A 27601-nucleotide genomic window follows, 5' to 3' on the forward strand; every position below is an offset into this window, starting at 1 on the left:
TGCACCTTGTTGTCTCGGATTCTCCAGCATCTGCAGTTCCTACTATCTCTGATTCGATTTTAAGCCTGAAGAAAACAAGTTTACCTTTTCTTCAGCGGTTACTATAAGCAGTAACTTAATTGATAAGTCAGAGACCTTTTGTAGATGAACTAGCCACCCTGTGCCTCTCACAAGCCACTCAAAGCTTTTGGAGAATAATGACCAAAAGGTGACATTCTAATCAGTACAAGAATAATAAGAATCATCTCAGCAGCCCTGTGTACAGGAGCCACTGAACTTCCTTTTTTATGCATTACACCCATTTTTATCCTGTCTCAATGTGTATGAACTTGATATGGAGTCCTGAAGGCTGCAAGGTTCCCAAGTGGAAAATGAGATGCTGCTCCCGTAACTTATACTGAGTCTCACTGGAGCACAGCAGCAGGCCTGTGACAGAAATGTTGACATGGAATTGCTGGAGACCTGTTGCATGTTTTGAAACAAAGTGACCTGGCACTCATGGCAAACACATTTATATAGCCGAATTTTATGCTCTTGTGGGAAGTGGGTGTTGCTGGCTGGCCAGCAGTTATCACTCATCCCTAATTCTTGAAAAAATGGTGGTGAGCTGCCTTCTTGAACTGTTGCAGTTCATGCACAATGCCCTCAGGGAAGGAGTTCCAGGATTTTAACCCAGCAACAGTGAAGGAATGATGATACATTTCCAAGCCAGGACGGTGAGTGGCTTAGAGGGGAACTTGTAAGTGGTGGTGCTCCGATGTATCTGCTGCCCTTGTCTTTCTAGACGGAAGCAGTTGTGGGATTGGAGGCTGCTGTCTAAGTATCTGTTGAATTTCTGCAGTGGCATCTTGTAGATAGTACAGACTGCTGCTACTGAGCATCAATGGTAGAGGAATGTGGTGCAATTGTGGATGTGATGCAAATCAAGTAGATTGCTTTGTTCTGGATGGTTGTCAAGCTTCTTGAGTGTTGTTGGAGCTGCATTCATTCAGGCAAATGTGGACTATTCCATCACACTTTGACTTGTACCTCGCAGATGGAGGAAAGGCTTTGGGGAATGAGGAGGTGAGTTACTTGTCGCAGTTTTCCTAGCTTCTAACTTGCTTTTGTAGCCACTGTGTTTATGTGGTGAGTCCAGTTGAGTTTCTGGTCAACGGTAACTCTCCATGATGTTGATAGTGGGGAATTCAGTGATAGTAACACTATCAAATGTCAATGGGCAGTGGTTAGGTTGTCTCTTATTGACGATGGTCATAGCCTGGCATTTGGGTGCCATGAATGTTACTTGCCACTTGTCAGCCCAAGCCTGGATATAGTCCAAATCTTGTTGCATTTGAACATGGACTGCTTTAGTATCCGAGGTGTCACGAACGGGGCTGAATGGTATAATCATCAGCAAACATCTCCACTTCTGACCTTATGATGGGGGGAAAGTCCTTTATGAAGCAGCTGAAGATGGTTGAGCCTACCCTGGGGACATTATCCTGAGGAACTCCTGCAGAGATGTCCTGGATCTGACATGGCTGACCTCCAACAATCACAACCATCTTCCTGTGTGCCAGATATAACCTCAAATAGTGGAGAGCTTTCATCCGATACCCATTGATTCCACTTTTGCTAGGGCGCCTTGATACCACACTCGGCCACGTGCAGCCTTGATGTCAAAGGCTGTAGCTCCCACGTCACCTCTGGAATTCAACTCTTTTGTCTATGTTTGAACCAAAGCTGTAATGAGATCAGGAGCTGATTGGCCCTGGCGGAACCCAAACTGGGCGTCACTGAGCAGGTCATTGCTGAGCAGGTGCTGCTTAATAGCACTGTTGATGACACCTCCATCACTTTACCAATGATTGAGAGTAGACTGATGGGGCGGTAATCGGCTGGGTTGGATTTGTCCTGCTTTTTGTGTGCAGGACATACTTGGGCAATTTTCTACAACGTCAGGTAGATGCCAGTGTTGTAACTGTACTGGAACAGCTTGGCTAGCGGAGTGGCAACTGCTGGAGCACAAGTCTTCAGTACTATTGCCAGAATGTTATCAGGGCCCATAGCCTTTGCAGTATCCCAGTGATTCCAAATGTTTCTTGATATCATTCAGAGTGAATCAAATTGACTGAAGACTGGTCTCTCTGACGTTGGGACCACCTTGAGGAGGTCAAGATAGATCATCCACTCAGCACTTCTGGCTGAAGATTGCTGCAAAAGCTTCAGCGTCATCTTTTGCACTGACTTACTGGACTTTTCTGTCATTGCGGATAGGGATGTTTGTGGAGCCTCCTCCTCCATTGAGTTTGATTGTCCACCACAATTCACGATTGGATGTGGCAGAATGCAGGGCTTAGATCTGATCCACTGGTTGTGGGATCACTTAGGTCTGTCTATCACTTGCTGCTTATGCTGTTTGACATGCAAGTAGTCCTGTTTGATGGCTTCACCAGGTTGACACCTCATTTCTATGTATACCTGGTGCTGCTCCTGGCAGACCCTTCTGCACTCTCCATGGAACCAGGTTTGATCCCTTGGTTTAATGGTAATGGTCAAGAGGGGGCGCATGCAGGCCATGAGGTTGCAGATTGTGCTGGAGTGCAATTCTGCTGCTGGTGATTGCCTGTAGCATATCATGGATGCCCAGTCTTGACTTGCTGGATCTGTGCGAAGTCTGTCTCATTTAGCACAGTGATAGTGCCACATACACAATGCAGGGTATTCTCAATGTGAAGGCAGGACTTCGTCTCCACACGGACAATGCGATGGTCAGTCTTACCGATACTGTCATGGACAGATGCATCTACAGCTGGCAGACTTGTTAGGATGAGGCCAAGAATGTTCTTCCCGCTTGTTGGTTCCCTCACCACCTGCTGCAGACGCAGTCTAGCAGCTATGTCCTTTAGAACCTCACCAGCTCATTCAGTAGTACTGCCACTAAGCCACTCTTGGTCATGGACACTGAAATCCCCCATTCAGAATATATTTTGTGCGCTTGCTACCCTCAATGTTTCCTCCATGTGTTGTTCAACATGAAGGAGTACTGATTCATCAGTTGAGGGGGGACGGTCTGTGGTAATCAGCGGGGGATGTTTCTTTGCCCATGATGAACCTGAAGCTATGAGTATTTATGGGGTCTGGAGCCAAGGTTAAGGACTCTCAGGGCAACTCCCTCCAGATTGTATACCACTGCGCAGTCAACTCTGCTGGGTCTGTCCTGCCTGTGAGACAGGACATGTCCAAGGATGGTGATGGTGGTGTCTGGGTCACCATGTGCAAGATATGGTTCTGTGAGTATGACTGTCAGGCTGTTGCTTGATGAGTCTGTGAGACAGCTCTCCCAATTTTGGCAATATCTCCCCAGATGCTTGTGAGGAGGACTTTGCAAGGGTCGACAAAGCCATTTCTGCATTGTCGTTTCCAGTGCCTAAGTCACTGCTAAGTGGTCCTCCAGTTTCATTTCTTTGTTGAGACTTCATAGTTATTGATACAACTGAATGGTTTGTGAAGTTATTTCAGAGGGCAGCTGAGATTCAACCACATTGCTGTAGCTCTAGAGACATATGTAAGCCAGACCAGGTAAGGATGGCAGATTTCTTTCCCAGAACAACCTTCCCAGAACAACATTAATAAACCAGATGGGCTTTACTGACAATCTTCATTCCAGGTATTTTAGATGACAACAGCACCACCCTTGTCAGCAGGCTTGATTACAAAGTTAGGGCTAGATCTGAAAGCATACAGTACAGTCAGTTCAGAGGAAGATAGGTTAGAATGGGGAGGGAAACAGAGAAATTAAGACGATCGATATATCGTCAACAGTTTTCAATGGACAGGCCAAGTGCAAGTACAAGTACAGAAGGAGGGGTCCACATGGAGAGAGAGTGTTAGGCTTGGGTGAAAGGATCTGTAGGACAGGGAGAGGATTCTTGTCCAAAGAAATGGGCGCAGAGGCGAAGGCAATGGAAGAAAATTTCACGTTGTGCTCAAAATTCATTGAAGACGGGGTGCAAAGGGATAAAACTAAGACCTTTGCTGAGTACAAAATATTTGGCATCAGAGACTGAAAGGTCAGAGGCGATCGTAAACACTTGACAAGAAATGGGGTTAGGAGAAAGGATGGAGAGAGGGGAAGGGGTTGAGAAGAAGGGGCGTGGTTCATGAGGAATTGGATGTGGCTGTGGAAAGGAGTTTTTGCAAATACTTTGTCAAACAGTAGGAGCATAAATGAAAGTGATGATATCCTTGTGGAACATCTACGCTCCATCCGTAAAATTAACCCCGCGCTTCTGGTTGCCTGCCACTTAAACACACCAACTTCCCTGGCCAATATCTGTCTCAGTCCTGCTGCAGTGCTCCAATAAAACTCTGTGCAAATTAGAAGAACAGCATCTCATTTTCTGCTTGAGGACTCTGCAGCCTTCAGCACTCAATATCAACTTCAATAAGTTTAGAACCTGAACACCTCCTATGTCACTTACCCACCCTGAAAGCCCAGCTCTTGTCAAGGCACAGTTTGCTTTCAGCGCAGCCACCCCATTTTCACCCATTTCCCTATTGTTACCCATCTTATCGCCTATGTAGCTTTCATTCTTCTCTAGCCTACTATCAACAATCTTTTGCTTGCATAACTTTATTCCTCAGTTTCTCTGGGCTCCATCTCCACATATCCGCTCACACCTTTTACCCTCACAACACCCACCAAAATGATAAATACCAATATTTCCCAGATGCTATCAGCTTTGAAAGAGAGTCACTGGACTCAAAACGTTAACTCTGATTTTTCTCTATGGACCTGCTGAATTTCTCCAGCAATTTCTGTTTGTGTTGTAGATTTCCAGCATCCGCAGTTCTTTCTTTCGTTACCATCAAGTTTGAAGGTGTCATCCACCTTCCCAGCTCAGCCATGTGACCAGCCAGTTGTTCCAAGAACAGACTGAATCTGCAGCAGCTTTAACTTTCCCAAATCAGTGCACAAACACCCTCGGGTGACTCAAACCAAGTGTCAGATGTGTGACTTTGTGCTCAATAACTGTCCCATGCTGTTTATCCTGTGGGTCCAGACTATCTCTGACTTGGGCAGTCTCCCCTCTACAGTTGTTATTGCTGTTTGGAAGAGCGGCAGTTCACGACCCCAATCATGACCTCTGTGAACTCGATCAGTAATTTTCATCCATAGTTTGGGAACTTCTGGTTTAAGTAGTTCGATATAAAACATGCTGTGTAATAGAACAAGACTCAACTTAGAAACACAATGGATCTGTATACTCTGAACTCACCATTACCACTGAGACACTAACCATCACGTAGAGAGAAAATTAAAGCCCATTTAGAATCTCCTTGAGATACAATCTGTAGTTTTGACTGTGACATATATAAGGAGCTAATTTTATCATCTTCAGTAGGTTTAAACCTGTAACAACATCACAGGCACTGTGTGTCTTAGAATTGACAAGATATGAAGGGCATTTATTCATCACAAATATTCCATCCAGTTTCATCTTCTCTAACCCAAAAGCTTGATGAGGTTGCTTCACTCTCCATAGCCTGTTCCCAAATTCACCTTCATCCCACCTCTTATGACCCTGTCATTGCCTCACAGTTTTCACACTGTTCGTCTGACATCCAGTTCCTGATGAGCTGAAATTTCCACCAGGTAAATGTTGGAAAGATCAAAGCAATCTGTAGTTGCCTACTACTGTTGTTGCCCCATTTCCCTAGCCATCACTTCTAATAGCTTTTCCTGGTGACTGCCTAAAGCTGGACTAGGTCAGAAATCACATGACACCAGGTTATAGTTTAAAGTTTTCGAAAAGATTTGTAGCTCGGGTTGTGGATGAGGTTGTAGACATGATTGCCAAGTCGGTGGGTTTGTTGCAAACGTTTCGTCACTCTGCTAGGTAACATCGTCAGTTCACCTCCAGTGAAGTGTTGGTGCTCTGTCCCGTTTATTATTTACATGCCTCGGTTTGCTGGGGTGGTTGGTATTACTTCCAGTTTTGTTTCTCAGTGGTTTGTACACAGGGTCTAATTCAATGTGTTTGTTGATAGAGTTCTGTTTAGAATACCAGGCCTCCAGGAATTCCCTGGTGTGTCTCTGTTTGGCTTGTATGATTATGGATGTGTTGTCTGAGTTGAAATCATGTCCCTCATTGTCCATGTGTAGTGACACAATTGAGAATTGGTCATGTCTGTTAGTGGCTAGTTGGTGTTTAAGTAACCATATTGTCAATTTTCTTCCAGTTTGGCCTGTGTAGTGTTTCTCACAGTCCTTGCATGGAAACCGGATTACAATGACCCTGAAGAAATTACATAACTCAGGAGACATCAGCAAGACAGACAACCAAAAACTGAAGCTGGAGGGATCCAATGCACCCCGGTTCTACAGACTGCCCAAGGTACACAAACTGGGGGTTCCCGTCAGACCTATTGTCTCATTTTCAAGCACACCAACATATAGACTTGCCAAAGAACTACAACAGAAATTGAAATACTTAGTGGACAACACTATCCACTCCGTCCACTCATCCCAAGGACACTATCAAGGACACCAGGATAAAAGAGGATGAGATGATGATATCCTTTGACATAACAGCACTATTTACATCCATAAACATCGACCTAGTCAAAGAAACAATTGTCACACTGCTGGATGAATCAATTAAGTAGGCAACCCAGGACACCAACAACATCAATAAGGACACCACCATGAAACTACTAGATCTGTGCCTCACAACCCACTTCATCTTCAACGACGGCATATACAAACGAATCAACGGAACACCAATGGGATCCCCAGTATCAGGACTGATTGCAGAAGCAGTAATGGAAAGGTTAGAATGGACAGCACTCCCCACTATACAAACCAAACTTTGGGTCCGGTATGTAGATGACACCTTTGTGATTATCATACAGTCCCTACATTGTGGAAACAGGTCCTTCGGTTCAACAAGTCCACACCAACCCTCAGAGCATCCCACCCAGACCCATCCCCTATAATCCACCTAATCTACACATCCCTGAACACAATGGGCAATTTAGCATGGCCAATCCACCTAGCCTGCACATCTTTGGACTGTGGGAGGAAACCCACGCAGACATGGGGAGAATGTGCAAACTCCACACAGACAGTCGCCCGAGGCTGGAATTGAACCCGGGCCCCTCACGCTGTGAGGTAGCAGTGCTAACCACTGAGCCACCGTGCCACCCATTATCAAACACACAAAACTAGAAAAAACCCACCAACACCTAACCAACATCCTTACCGCGAAAAAATTCATGAAAGAAGAAGATAACAACAACTGGCTACCTTTCCTGGACATAATGGTAGAATGCAAAAACAATGGGGAACTCCAGACTAACATATATAGAAAGAGCACACATACAAACCAGATAATCAATTAGACTAGCAACCACCCCAACACCCACAAACGGAGCTGCATCAAGACACTATTCAAAAGAGCCACAACACTTTGCAGCAACTCGGAACTACACAAAGCAGAATAGGAACACTTATATAAAGTCTTGAAAAGGAGTGGATACCCGAAAAGCACAATCTGCCATTGCCTCCGAGATAGATCACAACAGGAAGACACAACATGACTAGACTCACTAATCATCCTACCGCACATCAAGGAAATTTCAGAGATAACCACAAGACTACTCAGACCCCTAGGTATCAGGGTAGCCCACAAACCAACAACCACCCTATGACAGCTACTGACAAACGCAAAGATCCCATACCCAAAACCAGCAAAACTGGGGTCATATACAAAGTACCATGTCAGGACTGTGAGAAACACAACATAGGCCAAACCAGAAGAAAACTGACTATATGGATACATAAACACCAACTAGCCACCAAGAGACACAACCAATTCTCACTTGTCTCACCACACACAGACAACAAGGGACACAAATTTGACTGGGACAACACATCCATAACCACACAAGTCAAACAGCGACACACCAGGGAATTCCTGGAGGCCTGGTATTCCAAGGGGAACTCCATCAACAAGCACATTGATTTAGACCCTGTGTACAAACCACTGAGAAACAAAACCAGAAGTGATACCAACCACCCCAGCAAACCAAGGCACATAAATAACAAGCGGGACAGAACACCAAAGCTTCACAGGAGGTGTACTGATGATGTTACCTAGCAGGGTGGCAAAACGTTTGCAACCAAACCCACCGGCTCAGCGAGCATGTCTACAACCTCACCAGGTTATAGTCCAACAGGTTCATTTGAAAACACAAGCTTCTTGAAATAAACCTGTTGGACTATAACCTGGTGTCGTGTGATTTCTGACCTTGTCCAACCCAGTCCAACACCGGCACCTCCACATTAAAGCTGAACTGACTATTCATAATTTTGAGATGTATCTGTCATCAAAATTAGCTTCCATCTCTAACATTGCTTGACTGTGCCGCCTATGACTGTACTGCTTCTGACTGCGTCACATCTGATTTCGCTGCCTCTGACTGTACTGTCTTTGACTGTACAGCCTCTTACTGTACTGTCTCTGAGTCTACTCTCTCTAACTGTTCAGCCTCTGATTATGCTGCCTCTGACTATACTGCCTCTGACTGTGTCATCTCTGTCTGTACTGTTTCTTACTGTACTGTCTCTAACTGTTCCAACTCTGACTGTGCCGCCTTTGATTATCCCATTTCAGCACTTCCACTGTTAGACCCACATCCATGTATTTATTACCTTTAGACTTGAGTCAGTACACTGCTGATCAGACATGTTTTTTAAGCACGGAAAAATGCCCTTCAGCCCATCAAGTCTGCACTGGTCAAAAACCACCTAATTATTCTAATCCCATTTTCCAGCACTTGGTCTACAGCTTTGTATTACCTTGACTTCTGAAGGGGATGGCAAAGTCAGTGAATGAATAGCTGAGCATCACAAGGCATTCCAGATGGCATCCAAGAGACTGAGAGAGAATCGCTGAGAAGAAAAACATTGACCAATTGCAAGGCAGACAGGACTGAACATCCAATCGGTGCAAGGATATCAGTGGAGACTAAGATAGGGGACTCTGAATCTCACAGAGTCATCAAGTGACTGGATACACTGATCTGTCTTCTACGTCCTTCTCCCACTTAAACTAAGCTCAGCAAAAATTCATACCACATCTATTGTCTGCTCACTGAATTACACTGGCTCTCAGTCCAGCTTCATCTTATTTTAAAATTCTCATCCTTTGTTTTGAACCCTCTCTGTGGCCTTATTCCTTCCTGTCTCCATAGCCTTCTATTACCCCATGATACTTTGTCATACCTCCACTCCTACAACTCTGGCCTTGTAATTATCTTGATTAAAATTGCTGCTCCCTAAACCTCTCCAGTTATCTAACTGTATTTCGTTCTTTAACACCTTCCTTAAGAGGCTAACTCTTTGGCAAATCTTTTAGCTCATCTGCCTCAATATCATCTCACATGACTCAATGTCATCTTATAATTGTTAATGCTGTTGTGGAAGCGCCTTGTGAGATCCTTAGCTACATTAAAGTCCCTATTAGTGTAGGGGTTAATAATATTAATTTTGGTCAGTACCTCCATAGCATTACTGGTTGAGAATTCTGTGATTCCAGCTATCTGGATCCCCCCTTTGGAATCTTCTCGCAAATCCAGAAATCCTGAGGAAGGGTTCAAGAGATCACGGATCATCTCATTGTATATCTGAAATGAAAAAGAAATGAGGGAAATGTATTTTCATTTACATTGAAACTGCACATTCATTGCCAATTGCCCTTCACTCTTATTAACCATCTTAACATCATACCATTGTTCTCCATTCTTCTACAACAAGCAGTATTTTGAGAAAAGAAGATGGATTAGGTTTGAATCTTCATCCTGGAGCTCCACAGTTGCCTCAAAATGGAGGCATCAATAAGCCAGAGTTTTTCAGGCTTGACACCCAGAGTTGGCTGAGTCAGGTGACAGCTGAAGATCTTCAGTTGGCCTCAGTATCAGGTCGAGCAAAAGGGAAATCAGCCTGGTTTGAAACTATGTGCTTATAGATACTGGGTAGGGAACAGACCTTTCTCTCCTAACCCACACACCATAATGTTCCTGCACTCACCACTAGTTAAAACATAGAAACAGAAATAACCTACTTAAAATTACAGATTTTGAAACTATACATTTCTTTGTCAGATTACTGCACTCAGCTAGCTGTGAATAATATATTGAATTGAAAAGAGTGAACCAAATGTTCCACACACATAAAATCCACAAAAGCTCATATTGCTGGTTTTCATGTCCTGATCATATATGATTTTTGCTGACAATACTAATGACATTCTTGTTAGGCAAAAGACACAGATGAAGAGTTTGCTAAATGTGATTGGGGCACAATTAGTGTTCAAAATTACAGAACTGTTAGGAAGTGTTTCTTTTTGCTTCTATTTCCATTCAAACTCATTTGTACATTGCCAAACATACCCCACTGACACCAAGCAGCATGTTTTGAATATGATGAATGCTGAGCAATAATTAAGCACTGCAATTTGAAGAGAGTGCTGAATTGTAAGGAAAGCAGGTCCTCTAATGAGGTTTTATCTCTGGCCTGTTCAAGTGAATATAAAAGATTTAATCTGTCAAAGAAAAGCAGGGTGTTTCTCTGTTCACTTTCCAACCAATGGTGTAAAATTATGTGTTCATATACTCAATGCTTCTGGAACCTACCTGTGTTTAATAGAATATTGCATTTGAAATAACTCCACAGAAGCCGGTATCCCATCACCAAGTCACCCCTTATTTACATGTGGAGAGTCCTTGACACTGATCCAGCATCCTCAAAGCCAGCTCTCAGAATGAACAGGATGTCTGACACTCCTGTTCTCATCTGTCAGCCAGAGCTCCCTGATTAAACCAGATTAACAGCCTCAATCAGGGAACTCATATTCTATGAAGCCCACCTGGCTGACCTCATTACAATCACTACACCCTTCCCCTCTGAGTCCGAGGACATAGGCTGTTTTTTTTTGTACCTTCTCCTGAGGCATTTTTGCAGTGGGTCATAGTCCTCCAACTTTGCCTCTGATACAGGTGGCGTGTAAACCACAATAGCTCATCCCTTGCAGTCTGGAGTGTCCCAGAAGAATTTCATTCTCTTCTACGGGCGACAAAGGCATTGAGGCGGCAGCATTCATCATGTCCATCTCAGATTCCGAGGTACCTTCAATGTTTGATGGAGAAGGAGAACCTATGGGTTCCGAGCAGTCAGAAAGGCAGTCAAGGAGTCAGGCACATTTTCCTCCTGCACCATTTGAGAGGCTGCAGCTTTAATATGGTTCATGTACTGGTTCATGTACTTGTTCAGGACTGTCACACCTATCCAAACTTTATATGTCACTAGACCTGACCTTGCATCAACCATGCCTCTTGCCCATACAGGGCCATTCTCATGATTTCTACACCAAACTTTGTCCCCTAAAATAAACTGTCTCTCTCACTTAGTGGAGTCTTGTGTCCGGCACTGGCATTCCTTCTGCTGTTTTACCTTCTACCCAGGTCAAGAAAGATTAGATTAACCTGATGTGGAGTCTTCTCCTCATTAGCAACTCTGCTGGAGCTATCCTGTAGTTGCATGAGGGATGATCCTATAATCAAATAGAAACTGGGACAGTGGTATATAGTGAAGCTGTAGGCTGTTTCTTTAAGCCTGCCTTCAAAGTTTGGATTGTTCTTTCTGCCAGACCATTGGACAATAGATGGTATGGAGCTGTCCTTATATGTTAAAAACCATTCAACTTTACGAAATACTCGAATTCCTTACTGGTAAACAATGGCCCATTACAACATGTCTGGGAGTCCATGTACTGCAAAAGATGAGTGCAGTTTTTCTATCTTCCCTGTGTTTAATGAATGAACTGTATGCATGTGCAGCCACTCTGAGTGGATGTCCACATTGAACAAGAACATTGAGCCAATGAAAGGACCTGCATAGTCAACATGTAACTGAGTGCAGGGTTTACACAGCCATTCATGAGTAGAAATGATAGCTTCTCAGAATTACAGGAGGCTTGGGGTTGTAATATTCCTTAACTAAATCCATCAGCTGTTGAAAGGTTTTAGCATCTGGTGCCTCAGGGAAAGTTAGGCTCCTAATAACTGAAAAAGCTGCCTGTCCACAAGCTGTCAGGAGAATTATTCATTGCTTATCATCTGCCCCAATGTCATTCCCCAGAAAAAATAGTGCATTCTTTCCACATTTTAGGCCCAGTCTTCAACAGCAGGATCAGACAAGCCAAGCTTCCCAAATAATGACATGATGCCAGAAATGCTTATCCCAATTCAAAGACAACTATGAGTGAAGTTCTTCAGGAAAATACTTTTCTCTCATCACCATGCAGGCTGCTATCCCGTCACCAAGTCACCTTTTATTTACATGTGGTATAACTCCACAGAGGCCAGTATCCTGTCACTAAGTCACCCTTCATTTACACGTGGAAAGTACTTGACACTGATTCAGCTCTGTCAGAGCCAGGTCTCAGAGTGAACAGGATGTCTGACACTTCTGTTCTCATCTGTCATCCAGGGCTCCCTGATTGGACCAGGTTAATAGCCCCAATCAGGGAACTCATATTCTTTGAGGTCCACCTGGCTGATCTTGTTACAATCCCCACAGCATAAACTTGTACAATGATGTCTGCCTTAGAAACTATTTCATTGTTGTCAAGTCTTTAAACCAGAGGGGATAATAAGACACTATATTAAATGCCTGTTTCTTTTCTCTTATTAGATTCTTAGGAGAAATAATGCTATCAAATACCTGCTATTCACTGATATTATCCAAAAGGACATTTTATAATAGTATTGAAAAAATAATTCTTCTTTCCTTTCCCTCTTTTTTCATATACTTTTCCCCTTATCATAACTTTCTCTCTGTGTTTATGAAAAGCACTACCTAATGCTGGAGTATATTTCAGTCGTGCTTTCAAGTACCTTGCTAGTATTGCATGAGGTACTGAGTGGTGTTTGCCGCTAATAGAATGCCACTATCAAATTAAAAAGACATCTTGTCAATCACATAAATTATAATGTGATATATGAATTTCAGTGCCTCTGTGATGACAGGTATTTAGGCCATAAATCCCAAAGACTGGCAGATCGTATCAAATAGCATATTCCTGCAGCAGTTCACAGCAAAATACTGACCATACCTAAGTAATCAGTGTGTAAATGATTATGCTGATAACAATTTGGGATTTCCAATCAGGCCCACAGTGCTGGCACACTTGCATGCACTAGAAGCCATATCTATTAATACACAGTGCCATTTTTTTGCAAACAAAATAAACATGTACACATACAGAACCTGTTAAAATGCAAGAAAATGGCTGACAGCTATTCTCCAATTCATTTCTCAGGCCAATGCCTCGATAAGTCAAAGTCAACCTGTCTTGTTTAAAATTTAATTAAACTTTGGCAGTTAACTGTCAGTCACCATTAACCAATGCATTGTCCATTGCAACATCTCTACTGGTCAGATTTCACTTGTCAACCAATTAACACATTCTACTCATGATATATAAATGTCAGTTTCCCCGTATGTTGGAATTTCTTGTGAATTGTCCTGTTGAATGCAAAATAAAAATCTTCAACAAAATGTCTTTTTACAGTAATAGTCAAGTTCTGTACTAGCAAATTATTATTACTGTAGTTATTCTTCATGTATAATTCAAAATAATGTGTTATGCCTGATGGCCTGACTGTCAATCTGATTCTGTAATCATTCAGTGTTCACAGATTCCAGCAGGAACACAATTTTCATAGCCTAGGAACTATTCAGTATAAATATAGGTACTATGCTGATATTCACTGGCTCACTAGTGCCTAATGGGACCTACCTACTTTGTCTGGCACTGTTCCAAACTTGGTAGTGTAGATTACTAAGTGACAATACCAGCCAGGGTACCCAAGTTTCTGGTTAATTAACTTTGCATTTACCTCCAAGTATGACATGGAAACATTATAATCCATGTTTTCACTAGTAGCATCGATGGCCTTGAAAAGATCATTGAGAGTTTGGACATAGATTCCTGGTTTACAGTCCATCCCCAGCATTGTGTAGGTCTTGCCAGCTCCTGTGCCAAATAAAATACTTGTGGTAAATCATTTATCTGTAGAACAGATAATGGTAAATTCCAATTGCGACAATTCCAATAAAATTTGTAATAATGAGGGAATGGCTGCAGCAAATGGAAAGGTACATAGACTGAATGTAGGTGCTTCCCTGACAGTATCATTTGTATTCCAAAGAGGGCTGAACATTATTTTTCTGTATGTGGTATATTTTATCTATCATCAGATAATTTCACACTGCTGAGTTTATACCTGCATTAGCTCCCAATGATATTTATCCGTGTTATCATTTATTGGGCATACATAAATGCAGCAAGTTATTGGTGGAAGATTGGGGGAAGGGAATTACCTACATGTTCTCATTAACAAATACTAACCAAATAATGGGCCTCATTAGTTTGAATGGAAAGGAGAATGAAGCAGTGCTCAAACTGCACAGGTTAAACATCTTTCAAGAAAATCCTGAAGTATACATATTGGCTGATTGGCTAATGTGACATGAAACATCTGAGGCTGTCTGGAATTAGAATTCAGTGCTGCAGCGACTTTCCAGCCACTGACAAAGGCATATTCCTGATTAACCTGAGCCCTAAATCTGCAGCCAACAGATGGCATGAACTTCCCAAAGGACTATTTTATGAACTACTTTTTAACAAATATCTCTTGAAGAAGTCATGAACTCCAAGGTCAGTAAAACCTGTGCAAGAGTTATCTTTGACTCACTTAGAGTCATAGAGGTCCATAGCACAGAACAAGAAAACTATTCTAATCTCATTTTCCAGCACTTGGCCCAAAGTTTTGTATGCTTTGGCATCGCAAGTGCACATCTAAATACATTTTTTTATTCGCTCTTGAGACATGAGCATCACTGGCTGGCCAGCATTTGTTACCCATCCCTTGTTGCCCTTGAGATGTTAGTGATGAACTGGCTTCTTAAACCATTGCAGTCCATGTTTAAATATTATGAGGGTTTCTGCCATGTAGTGCAGGACAGTTACAGAAAGGCAGAGCAGATCCCTTTTCCTCACCCCAGTCAGTTGCTGCAATGTGTAATTTAAAGGTCCGGCATCATAGACAGCTACTCTGACAGCTACTATGAAATGGTAAATTTGTTAGGTAAGTCTGAGGTCGGGGGAGGTGGGGGTGGTGGTTCAGGTAGGAATATTGCCACAGGGGTTAGGTGCTTGGTGGTGGGTATCATGTCAGGGTGTTAAGGCAATAATAAAGTGCCAATGGCATAGGATTCCAGATAAGTAAGGTGAGGGTAAGGTGCCAGGTATGGCTGGGGTGGGTGGGGGGGGGGGGGGGTGGGGGGGGGGGGGGGGGGAGGGGGGGGGGGGTGGTGCTATGTGGCTGTGTTGGCAATTCTTGTGCATTTAGGCTAGGTCACAACAGATGGGATCTATGTAGTTTGGTGAAGAATGGGGGTGGGAGGGTTTGAAGGGGGTTTAAGGTTGGTGTCTCTGTCAAGGTATACAGCCAGTGTTGGTCTTGGGTGAGGGTTATGTCAGATCCTGAAGATAGGGGGTTGGGGTGTCAGACGCTATGTGGAAATGGGCTTTTTGGGTGCCTGGGAGGCTGTGGATTTGTCAATGTGGGTTGGGGGATGTTGTGCTCCAGGGAGCAGAGGGTTGTGTTGGGCCCCGAGGGAAGAGGCGATGCTCAGACCCAGGTCACTGCTCTTTGTGTCTTGGGAAGATATCCAGTCTGACAGTTGTTTTGGGGAGTGCTGGTGGGGGCGGTGATGATGATTGCTGAGTGAAGTATGTGTTGTTCAGTTCTGATGGGGGATGAGGGCGGAGAATTTTCAGTCAGAGTCCAATGTGTGCAATGAATCTAAGGGAGGTGTAGCTGGACATTTATGTGGTGAGTTGGTTCTGGCACCCTTGCTGTTTGTTATTTACATTAATGACTCAGATGTGAATGCAGAAGGTATGATTAGTAAGCTTGCAGATGGCACAAAAATTGGTAGTGTTGTTGTTAGTGAGGAGAATGATCTCAGGCTGGGATATTGATCAGCTGGTAAATTGGGCAGATGGATTTAATAAGTGCAAGCCGGGGCATTGAATATAGGAGCAACAAAGTCTTGTTGCAAATTTCTAAAATATTGATCAGGCCACATGTTGAATACTATGTGCAGTTCTGGTTCCCACATTATCAAAAGGATGTGATTGCATTGGAGAGGGTGCAGAGGAGATTCACCAGGATGTTGCCTGGGATGGAAAGTCTCAGTTGTGAGGAGAGGCTAGGTAGGCTGGGTAGGCCTGGAGCACAGGAGGCTGAGGGAGAATCTGAATGAGGTATACAAAATTATGACAGGCACAGACAGAGTAGATTTGAAAATCTTTTCCCCATGACAGAGGACATAAGTTTAAGATCAGGAGCAAATGGTTTAGAGGAGATTTGAGAAAGAATTTTTAATCTGGAGCGTGATAGAAATATGGAGCATGCTGCCTGAGAGAGTGATGGAGACAGGTGCTGTCGCAACTTTTAAGAAGCATCTGGATGAGCACTTAAAATACCAGGGCATAGTAGGCTCTGGAGCAAGTGCAGACCAATGGGATTAGTCTAGTTTGGAGTTTGTTGGTTAATAAAAGTGAGCTGAGGGCCTGTTTCTATGCTGTATGACTCTATGATTCCAATTTGGGGTCAGTTTAATTGTTACACAGTGCTAGACCAGGTTTTTAATCTAATTTTTCCAGGTAACTATTAACTTCTGCAAATCTCTCCAAATTCTCTGATTTAAATGAAGACTTTTAGGTGATTCCATTTACAGGAGAACTGACCAGTGGAATCTTTAGTTTCCTGGGTAATTTCTTCGGACCATGTTACTTCGGGGATTCCAAAGAATCCCATTACTCAACTCCCATCGATGCTGCAATATAACTGTCTGGCCATTGGAAAATCCAGTACTCGATTGTCCCATTTTCCCTCTTTTATTATTATAAAAACACTCAAAGTAGAATTTTGAGGCAAATCAAAATCTAAAGTTACCTCAGTGTTCTGTCGCCCTTTCTATTTGCTGATTTCTTATTGGGAGAAAGAGGTGATTAGCAGCACAAACTTCCCTGGATCTTACTCTATTCCAAAGGCAGCCTTGACTCTGGTCCTCCACTACAGGGGATGTCAGCAGATATTTACAGCCATTCATGCATCTATATGAGAACTTGGCTAATAATTGATTCACACGTTGGGCATTTTGGAGCTTGTTTTCTTTCCATTTTCCCCTGAATCAACCAGTGAATGTATAGATTCTGGTAATGGATTGAAAAGTATATTACCAACTCTTTCAATAAGACTTAAGATCATTCTTTTTGCTTTTTAAGCAAATTCTTTTGCTTTCATGTGCTTGAAAACAAAACCAGGGAAATTTCACTTTAACATTCTCCCCCACTCCCACCTTCCCCATTCACGGGAATGTCAGATTTATCATTTAATGAATTCCTTCCACAAAGCTAATTTTCATCACAGTCTTACCTTCAGAAAATGTTGGACTGGGAACTTACAGGTCCACCTCATCTGTCCCATATTTGAAGCGATACCTCATGCAGACAGTCCTACTCACCAGGAGCTAGGTAATGCCCTTTTAAGACCCAAACTTCTCAGCAGCTAATCATTCCTGGCCTAATCTTCCTTCCCTAGCAAAATATGTCCTGTCATAATCTGCACTCTGAGCTATCAATTCAGCTCAACATTATCTCAAGTTGGAAGGCCGTGTGCTCAATCTTCACTCCTGCATTTGAATTAATCTCGCCTGGTGCTTCAGCACAGTACTGAAGGATATCAGAAATATCCTCATTTGCTTGACATTGAAGCCCCATCACGTGGCCTTCAAATTACTCATGACATGTGTTTCAGGAAAATGAATTCTTTCTCCTCGCGTTATTCCTCCTGCAACACAGCCAAAGCAACTTCTAGGTTAACTGGTCATTCACCAATTTGCAGTGTGAAAAATATTCTCCTAAACAACACTGCCAAAGGTCAAATTAATAAACTGTGTTTTGACTACATCTTAAAATAAATTTCCAACACTACCTGTAGGTCCGTATGCAAATACTGTCGCATTATATCCAGAAATGACACTGTTAATCAGGTCCTTTGTAGTGGCCAAATAAACATCCTCCTAAAATTAAACAGAAAGCAGTTTTACTAAGTCCAGTAATATAGAGATCAGTCTTTATGCCAACATGTTTCAGCGTCTCTAGTTGAATGTGTTAATGTTGTTCACATACTCATTAAAATTTCTGCTACTGTCTAACAGTTTTAATAAGGTAAATGGTTTCTGAATACAGGTTTGAATATGAACAAGGGCAGCATGGTGGCTCAGTGGTTAGCACTGCTGCCTCACAACACCAGGGACCTGGGTTTGGTTCCAGCCTCGGGTGATTTTCTGTGTGGAGTTTGCACGTTCTCCCTGTGTCTGTGTGGGTTTCCACTGGGTACTCCGGTTTCCTCCCACAGTCCAAAGACGTGCAAGTTAGGTGGATTGGCCATGCCAAATTACCCATAGTGCCCAGGGATGTCTAGGTTAGGTTCATTAGCCATGGGAAAGTCAGGGATGGGTCTGGGTGGGATGCTTTTTGGAGGTTTGGTGTGGACTTGTTGGGCTGAATGGCCCGTTTCTACATTATAGGGATTCTATTTATCTGAGATATTGATCTCTAAAAGTGAATTATTTTATTCAATAATTATAATGATTTAATTGTGGTAACCAAATGAGGAATGACAATTTTGGCATTAGGATCCCACAGGGATCGCAAACCTTGCATCATGACCTAGTCCCTGACTGCCCAGTGACATTCTTCAAGTCAGGTCTTTCAGTACCCACACTCACAATCTCAGCTTCAAACCTATTTTTTCTTTCTTTACTCTTTCATGGGATGTGGGTGTCACTGACAAGCCCAGTATTTTTTAAACATCCCTAATTGCCTACGAACTGAATAGCTTGCTCAGACTATTTCAGACCGCAGATAACAGTCAGCTACGTTGCTATAGTTCTAGTGTCATATGTAGGCCAGATCAGGAATGAGGGTAGATTTCCTTCGACTAAAGTATAGTATATTGACAACAGATTTCTTCATTAAAAAATGATGTCTATGATGATATAGCTCTGACATCAGCAGTCACATGCTATTGAGACTCTGACAAGAGAGGGTGCAAGAACTGTACTGGAGAGCAGTGATACACAGATCAGTGTTCTGTACAAGAATGTAAATGAAAGAGTTTATTGGAACTCCAGAGAGTTAGACAGCTGTCACTCATAGATAAGTGAGAGAGAGATGCAGCAAATCCACACACCAGACAGCCTAATCTAAGAGAGCAGCTTCTACAGGGTAGGACATACCCTTACACCCAGACCTTATGACAGGCACATTCCATGAGGACAGAGCATGCAGAGGTTTATCTTCTATTCATTTGTTGGATGTGGACCTCGCTGGCTGGCCAGCATTTATTGCCTGTCCCTAGTTGCCCTGGAGAAGGTGGTGGTGAGCTGCCTTCTTAAACCGCTGCAGTCCACCTGCTGTGTTGATTTACAATGCCTTTAGGGAGGGAATTCCAGGACTTTGACCAGTGACAGTGAAGGAACGTTGATATATTTCCAAGTCAGGATGATGAGTGGCTTGAAGGGGGACTTGAAGGTGGTGGTGTCCCCATATATCTGCTGCCCTTGTCCTTCTAGATAGAAGTGGTCATGGGTTTGGAAGGTACTGTCTGAGGAAATTTGGTGAATTTCTGCAGTGCATCTTGTAAATAGTACACACTGCTGCTACTGAGTGTCGGTGGTGAAGGGAGTGAATGCTTGCAGATATGGTGTCAATCAAGCAGGCTGCTTTCTCCTGGATGGTGTCAAACTTCTTGAGTGTTGTTGGGGCTGTACTCATCCAGGCAAGTGGGGAATATTCCATCACGCTCCCGACTTGTGCCTTGTAAATGGTGGACAGGCTTTGAGCAGTCAAGAGGTGAATTACGCCACAGTATTCCTAGCTTCCTACCTGCTCATACAGACACTGTGGTATCATCTACAAAAGTAGATAAATCTCTGATGTCAGCTCAAACCATAAAGGACATGAGTAAACTGATTGGTCTTTATGACAACCATTGATGGCTTCATGGTGACAATCACTGAAAGGAGCTTTCAATTCCAGATTTTTATCTGCAGTGATGGGATTCAAGCCCATAACCACAAAGTTTTGGCGTGTTTCACTAGTCTAGTGATATTACCATCACACAACCATCTTAGTCATAGAGGCATACAGCATAGAAACAGGCCTTTCAGCCCATCATATCCATGCTGACCAACAAACATCAAACCACATTATTCCCTTTGCCTGCACTTGGTCCGTAGCCTAGTACGCCCTGGCATTTTAAGTGCTTGTCCAGATGCTTCTTAAATGTTGTGAGAATATCTGCCTCCACCACCTTCTCAGGCAACATGTTCCATATTTCTACCACCCTCTGGGTGAAAAACATTTCTTCAGATCCCCTCTAGACCACTTACCTTAAATTAATGCCCTCTGGTCCTATACACACCTGCCATGGAGAAAAGATTCTCATAGTCTACCCTGTCTCTGCCTCTCATAATTTTATATATTTCAATCAGATCTCCTCTAGCCTACAAACCCAGCTTATCCAGTCTTTCCTCATAACTGAGGCTTTCCATTCCAGGCAACCATCTGGTGAATCTCCTCTGCACCTTCTCCAGTGCAATCACATCCTTCTAACAGTGTGGTAACTGAAACTGCACGCAGTATTCCATCTGTGGCCTAACCAATCTTCTATAAAGTGCTCACAAAACTTCCTTGTTTCTATATTCTATGCCCTGGCTAAGGGAAGGCAAGCATTACATATGCCTTCCTCACCACCCCTCCCACCTGTGCCAACACTTTCAGGGATCCATGAACTAAGGTCCTTTTGTTCCTCACTACCCTACGGACCTAGCATTCATTGTGTGAATCCTTCCCTTATTACACCACCCAAAATGCATAACCTCGTGTTTCTCAGGATTACATTTAATTTGCCACTGCTCTGCCCAATTTACCAGCTGATCAGTATCAGATTGTAGACTGAGACCATCCTCCTCACTATCGACAACATCACCAATTTCTGCAAACTTACTAATGATACATTGCACATTCACATCCAAGTCATTAATGAATATAAGAAACAGCAAGAGTCCCATCATCAATCCCTGTGGTACATCACTGATCACAGGCTTCCAATCATGAATACAACCTTCCACCATTACCCTTTGCCTCCTATTTGTAAGGCAATTCTGAATCCAGTTTACCAACATGTTTTGAATCCCATGGACTCTTAACTTTTGGACCTGTCTTCCATGTGGGACTTTATCAAAGGCCTTACTGAAGTCCACGTACAACCCTATCAATATATTTAGTCACTTTCAAAAAACTGAATTAGACAGGATTTTCCTCTCACAAATCCATGCTGACTATCTCCGAACAATCCCTCACTTTTCAAGTGTTCATTAATCCTGTCCCTCAGAATTATTTCCACTAATTTCAACAGCACTGACATTAGTCTAAATGGTCCGTAATGAACTGAACTATCCCTGCTGCCTTTCTTGAACAAACAAACTACATTAGCTATTCTCCAGTCATCTGGCACTTGACCTAAGGTCAGTGAAGAATTAAATATTTTTCATCTGTTCATATGCTCTATTACTGCAATATCTTCCTTGTTCCAAATGATCCTCCACCTACTGCCATTCTTTTATCAGAAACCCGTCGTGTGCAACAATGATTGGATGTGATCTCCTTTTCACATGATTGAAACTTTTCTGCCTCTTCTCTCTAAGAGATTCTCCCTTGTACATCTGGAGAACAAACTGATCATCTACCTTCATGAAGGAGGGAGTTTGCCTAGACAGTGTGTAACGTGAAGGTTAGAAATGTGAAGAAGGTTGAACAGAGCAAGCATCAACAGACAAGAGACAGAAATGATCAAGAGGAAGTAGCTACACTGAGGAATGAGTACAGAGTATCAGCACCAAGCACCCCCAGGCACCCATACCCACAGCCAATTCTTCAGCTGATCAAGCACCAAGCTTTAGAATTCCCTTCTAAACCTCTCTGCACCTTCCAATAAACTTAGTCCTCAATCCCTCCTAAAGCTCTCTGCACCTTTCAATAAACCTACTCCTCACTCCCTCATAAACGTACATCTCTGTACCTGATCCTCTCTCCCTTAATAAACTTACACCTCTCTGTTTCAAAAACTTGCTCCTCCCTCCCTCTATAAAACTATTCCTCTCTTCCTCCTACACCTTTCTGCACCTGCTCCTCTCCCTCCCCATTTAAGGCATGTGTTAAAACCTGTGATTAAACATTTCCATACATTTTCTTACAAGGCTCAGTGTCAAATTTTCTTTGATAGCCCTCATGTGGAAGTGACGTGAAACATTTTACCATGTAAAAGCACTAAATCAATACGAGATGCTGTTGGCAACTACAGTTGGAGAGATTTGAAATTTAAATGATTAATAACAATTTTACAAAAGATCACTTCAAACAACACCAGTCTCATTTTTTTTCCACATTCCATGGTCAATGAGATTATCAAATTGATGGCACACTATGTTGAATGAAAAACCTTAAGACAGTTAGGAATTGCCTCAAATCAAAATAGGTGTCAATTCCCAAATAATTTATCTAATACTTGTCAAAACCTGGTGTAGATTCCAAAGCAGATCCCAGGAGCTGAATTACCCTGTCTAAATCAAAAGGATGGTATCACAGCTGTCAGTTTTCAATCAACACTCGAATTTGGATTACTTAATGGAAAACTGTACAGTTTTGAAGCAATTCATCTGAGGGAGCAGGAAGAATTATGAAGGTCAAGCCCCAGCAGCAAAAACTAATTTCTTTTTAGACACCTGCAGGAGCAAGATGGATAGAGGTTAAGGGGGAGGTATGTAGCTCCGATCATTCTACTTTCTTACCAAAAGGAAGAATGACATAAAGACAAACTGAAAAAACAAGTTAAGAAGGAAAAATGCTCAGAAAAATAGAAACAGAGACTTTATTACGGTTAATTGAAGTAGTGAGTTCAAATATATCCTGTGGTTAGAAGCCACCACACGTTGATTAACATCTTAATGTAATTCTGCCTCTGATGGATGTCTGGGTCAATAGAGAAAAACATTCAGGCATCAAGCCTGTTGGAATGAACACCAGGCTGCAGCATCAGACTAACAATCCGCAGCTAATTGCCAGTCTACCTCAATGAGGCCAGCAGGTTATCAACTGTGATATTACACCAGTACAGCAGGTGGTTGCAGTTGAGATACATGGCTGTAGTGTTAAAGAATGTCTATTATGTAGGAAAACTGGGTTATTTCTGGCAAAGGATAGAAATATATTACATTTCTAAGCAATGACATTGGTGATGTTAGTGGTGGGTAATTTGTTGGAGGGATTCTGAGGGACAGGATTTACATGTATTGCAAAGGCAAGGACCGATTATGGATAGTCATCAAGGCTTTATGTATGGGAAATTGTGTCTCACTAAATTTTTGAAGAAGTGACAAAGAAGATTGATGAAGGCAGAGCAGTTCACGGTGTCTTTATGGACTTCAGCAAGGCTTTCGACAAGGTTCCACATGGTAGACTGGTTAGCAAGATTAGATCACATGGAATCCAGGGAGAACTAGCTGTTTTGGATACAAAATTGGCTTGAAGGTAGGAGACAGAGGATGGTCCTGGAGGGTTGTTTTTTGGACTGGAAGCCTGTGACTAGCAGCGTGCCACAAGGATTGGTGCTGGGTCCATTGCTTTTTGTCATTTATATGAATGATTTGGGAGTGAATACAAGAGGTATGGTTAGTAAATTTGCAGATTTCACCAAAATTAGTGGTGTAGTGGACAGTGAAGAAGGTTATCTCTGTGCAACGGGAAATTGATCAGAAGGGCCGATGGACTGAAGAGTTGCAGATGGAGTTTAATTTAAATAAATGTGAGGTGTTGCATTTTGGTAAGACAAATCAAGACTTATACACTTAATGGTAGGGTCCTGGAAGTGTTGCTGAACAAAAAGACCTTGGAGTGCAGGTTCATAGTTTCTTGAAAGTAGAGTTGCAGGTAGACAGGGTAGTGAAGAAGGCGTTTGGTACACTTGCCTTTATCGGTCAGTGCATTGAGTATAGGAGTTGGGATGTCATGTTGCAGCTGTATAGCTGTATTGGTTAGGTCTCTTTTGGAACGCTGCATTCAACTCTGGTCTCCTGCTATATGAAGGATGTTGTTAAACTTGAAAGGTCATTCAGAAAAAAATTACAAGGATGTTGCTGGGGTTGGAGGGTTTGAGCTCTAGGGAGAGGCTGAATAGGCTGGGGCTATTTTCCCTCGAGCATCAGAGACTAGGGGGTGATCTTATAGAAGCTTATAAAATCATGAGGGACATGGATTGGGTGAATAGCCAAGGTCTTTTTCCCAGGGTAGAGGAATCCAAAACTAGAGAGCATAGGTTTAAGGTGAGGAGGAAAGATTTAAAAGGGCCCTAAGGGGCAATGTTTTCACACAGAGCGTGGTGCTGTAGGAAGTGATGGAGGCTGGTACAATTACAACATTTCGGAGGCATCTAGGTGGGTACGTGGATGGAAAGGGTTTAGAGGGGTATGGGTCAAATGCTGACAAATGGGATTAGATTCACTTGGGATATCTGGTTGGCGTGGATGAGTTGTACCAAAGGGTTTGTTTCCATGCTGTACTATTCTATGACCCTATGACATCCATGTTGCAAACACAAATTAATTTAAACAGTAATCATAATTATTTTTAATAATGCTCTTAAACATTATCATAGTAACTGTATAAAATATTAATGCAATGGAGGGTTATCATTTGTAAAAGAGTTGTAATGTCGAGGTAGTCTGTGACATCAAGTCCATGGCTAAAGAACCACAACAGTTTGATGACACACATTTGCGTATCCACATTTTCACACACACTGTCACCACACACACAAACACATACAAGTACACACACTGTTTCTCACACACACACGCACATACACACACACACACGCACACAGACGTGCACACACACACACACACACACTCACACACAGATGCACACACGCACACATGCACAGAATTATTTTATACTGTGAGTCTGTACCTGAGTGGATGTGTGATCAAACACCACATCAAACATAAATGTTCGTTCACGGGACCTATTAGCACGCAAGATGTCATCTGGATCTTCAGTTGGGTCCATCAAAACAACCATCTGCAACAAATAAAAATCCAGAAATGAAAATAAACCTGTAGTTTGGAAACTCATCAAATAAAATGCTGCTTCAAAAATTAAGGAAAATGCCAGTAGATTGGGATGAAAAGGAATTTATTATAAACAGAAATATCCAGAACAGATGTTAGAAGACAGCTGTGATACCTATATGACAGGCTAAATGGCCTGCTTCTGCAGTGCATTTTGTGTGATACTGGAAAGAGTTGTTTTTTGTTAATGTGAGGAGCCTTGTCCAATATCCATTGGGAGGAAGAATCATTAAATACTGGCACACAATTACCCAAGATGCATTCCTACGAAACAAGGTGCTGCCTTGTCCAGCTTCAACCATAGCACAAGGGTAATACAAAAAACAAGAAATGGTAATAGGTTTTCTAAAAAATTATTAAAAATACTATTAAAGTGAGTGAATTGCACACGGATTTCTTTATTGACAGCAATAACATTGATAAGATGATGCATTGTGCATTGGATGACATCGTTGCTATAACTCAGGAGCCTCCATTTTGGCAGGGCAGTCTCTGCTGCCTTGATGCAGAGGAATACAGTGTCAGAGCTATTGGTTGGACATGGCGATACCATAATCATACTGTCACTGGACTAGTAATTAAGAGATTCTAAAGAACTGGATTCGAATCCCACCATGGCAGATGATGGAATTTAAATTCATTAAAGATCTGGAATTTAAAGTCTAATGATGACCATTGTCAGCTGTTATAAAAATTCATCTGTTTCACAAATGTCCTTTAGGAAAGGAGGCCGATCATCATTGCCTACATGTAAGTAGAGATCCACAACAATGTGGTTAACTCCTAACTGCCCTCTGAAATGGATGAATTAGCCACTCAGTTGTATCAAAACCACTAAAAAAAATCAAAAACAGAATGAAACCAGATAGACCACCTAGCATCCATGTGAGTGCTGGAAATGTCATGTCGATAACAGCCCTGTTGACCCTGCAAAATTCTGCTTATTAACATCTGTGGCAAGTTCTAAAATTAGGGCAGCTGCCTCACAGACTAGTCAAACAACAGGATCATACTCATGGAAGCATACATTACATGCAGTGACCCAGACACCACCATCAGCATCCTGGGTTAAGTTTGGTCCCACCAGTAGGACAGACCCAGCAGCCATGTTGAAACAGTGCTATACAGCCAAGCGAGGGTAGCCCTGGAAGTCCTCAACATTGATTCCCATGTAGTCTTAAAGCATCAAGTCAAATATGGGCAAGGAACCTCCTACTGATTACCACGTACCATCCTGTCTCGGTTAATGAATCAGTTCTCTGCTATATTGAACAATACTTGGAGGAAGCGTTGAGGGTGGAAAGGGCACAAAATGTACTTCTGGGTGAGGGATTTCAATGTCTACCACCAAGAGTGGTTTGGCAGCACCACTACTGATTAAGTTAGTCAGATCCTGAAGGACATAGGTGATAAACTGGATATGGAATTTTTACGTGGTTCATCTCAGCTTCAGGACATCTCTGCAGGAGTTCCTCAGGGTAGTGTCCTAGCCCCAACCATCTTCAGCAGTTTCATCAATGACCTTCCCTCCATCATAAGGTCCCCAAGAAGTGGGGATGCTTGCTGATGACTGCACAATGCTCAGCATCATTCATGACTCCTCAGATATTGAAGCAGCCCATGTTCAAATGAACAAGATCTGACAATGTCCAGGCTTGGAGTGAAAAGTGGCAAGTAACGTTTGTGCCATACAAATGCCAGGCAATGACCATCTCCAAAAAGAGAGAACCTATCCATTTACCACTGACATTCAAAAGCAGTGCCATCACTGAATCCTGCATTATCAACAACTTTGGGCAACAACTAATCTGAAATAGCCATATTAATAACTTGATTAAAGGTGAAATACTGCAGATGCTGTAAATCTGAGACAAACACAGAGAATGCTGGAAAAACTCAGCAGGTCTGGCAGCATCTGTGGAGAGAGAAACACTCTCTCCAATAGTGAACTTTTTCTTCTGCTGGTGTGGGCACATTGAGAGAGTCAATTGTGAGGATTGGAGGCAACGTGCTGAGATGCTGGAGGAAATTATTATGAAGGGGAGGTCACAACTCACCATATAAGGGTGGAGGCGCTATAGCTTGGGAAGACACAGAATACTGTGGGAGAAGGATCATTGACAGTTGCCGAGATAGTAGGAACTGCAGATGCTGGAGAATCTGAGATAACAAGGTGTAGAGCTGGATGAACACAGCAGGCCAAGCAGCATCAGAGGAGCA

At 42.6% G+C, this 27601-nt stretch overlaps 1 protein-coding gene across 1 annotated transcript in view; it reads right to left on the reverse strand.

Annotated features, from left to right (window-relative positions):
• LOC109910406 (kinesin-like protein KIF19) overlaps nt 1–27601 on the reverse strand; it is a 247157-nt gene that overhangs the window by 189148 nt on the left and 30408 nt on the right. The window contains exons 2-5 of the mRNA XM_048609643.1: nt 25221–25331; nt 18121–18208; nt 13951–14087; nt 9550–9675 (exon numbers count right to left, since the gene is read on the reverse strand). Coding sequence (XP_048465600.1) covers nt 9550–9675; nt 13951–14087; nt 18121–18208; nt 25221–25331 — 462 coding nt within the window. The remainder of the gene's footprint in view (nt 1–9549; nt 9676–13950; nt 14088–18120; nt 18209–25220; nt 25332–27601) is intronic.

This window comes from Rhincodon typus, chromosome 21 (genome assembly GCF_021869965.1).
Source record: "Rhincodon typus isolate 14 chromosome 21, sRhiTyp1.1, whole genome shotgun sequence".
NCBI classification, from domain to species: Eukaryota; Metazoa; Chordata; class Chondrichthyes; order Orectolobiformes; family Rhincodontidae; genus Rhincodon; species Rhincodon typus.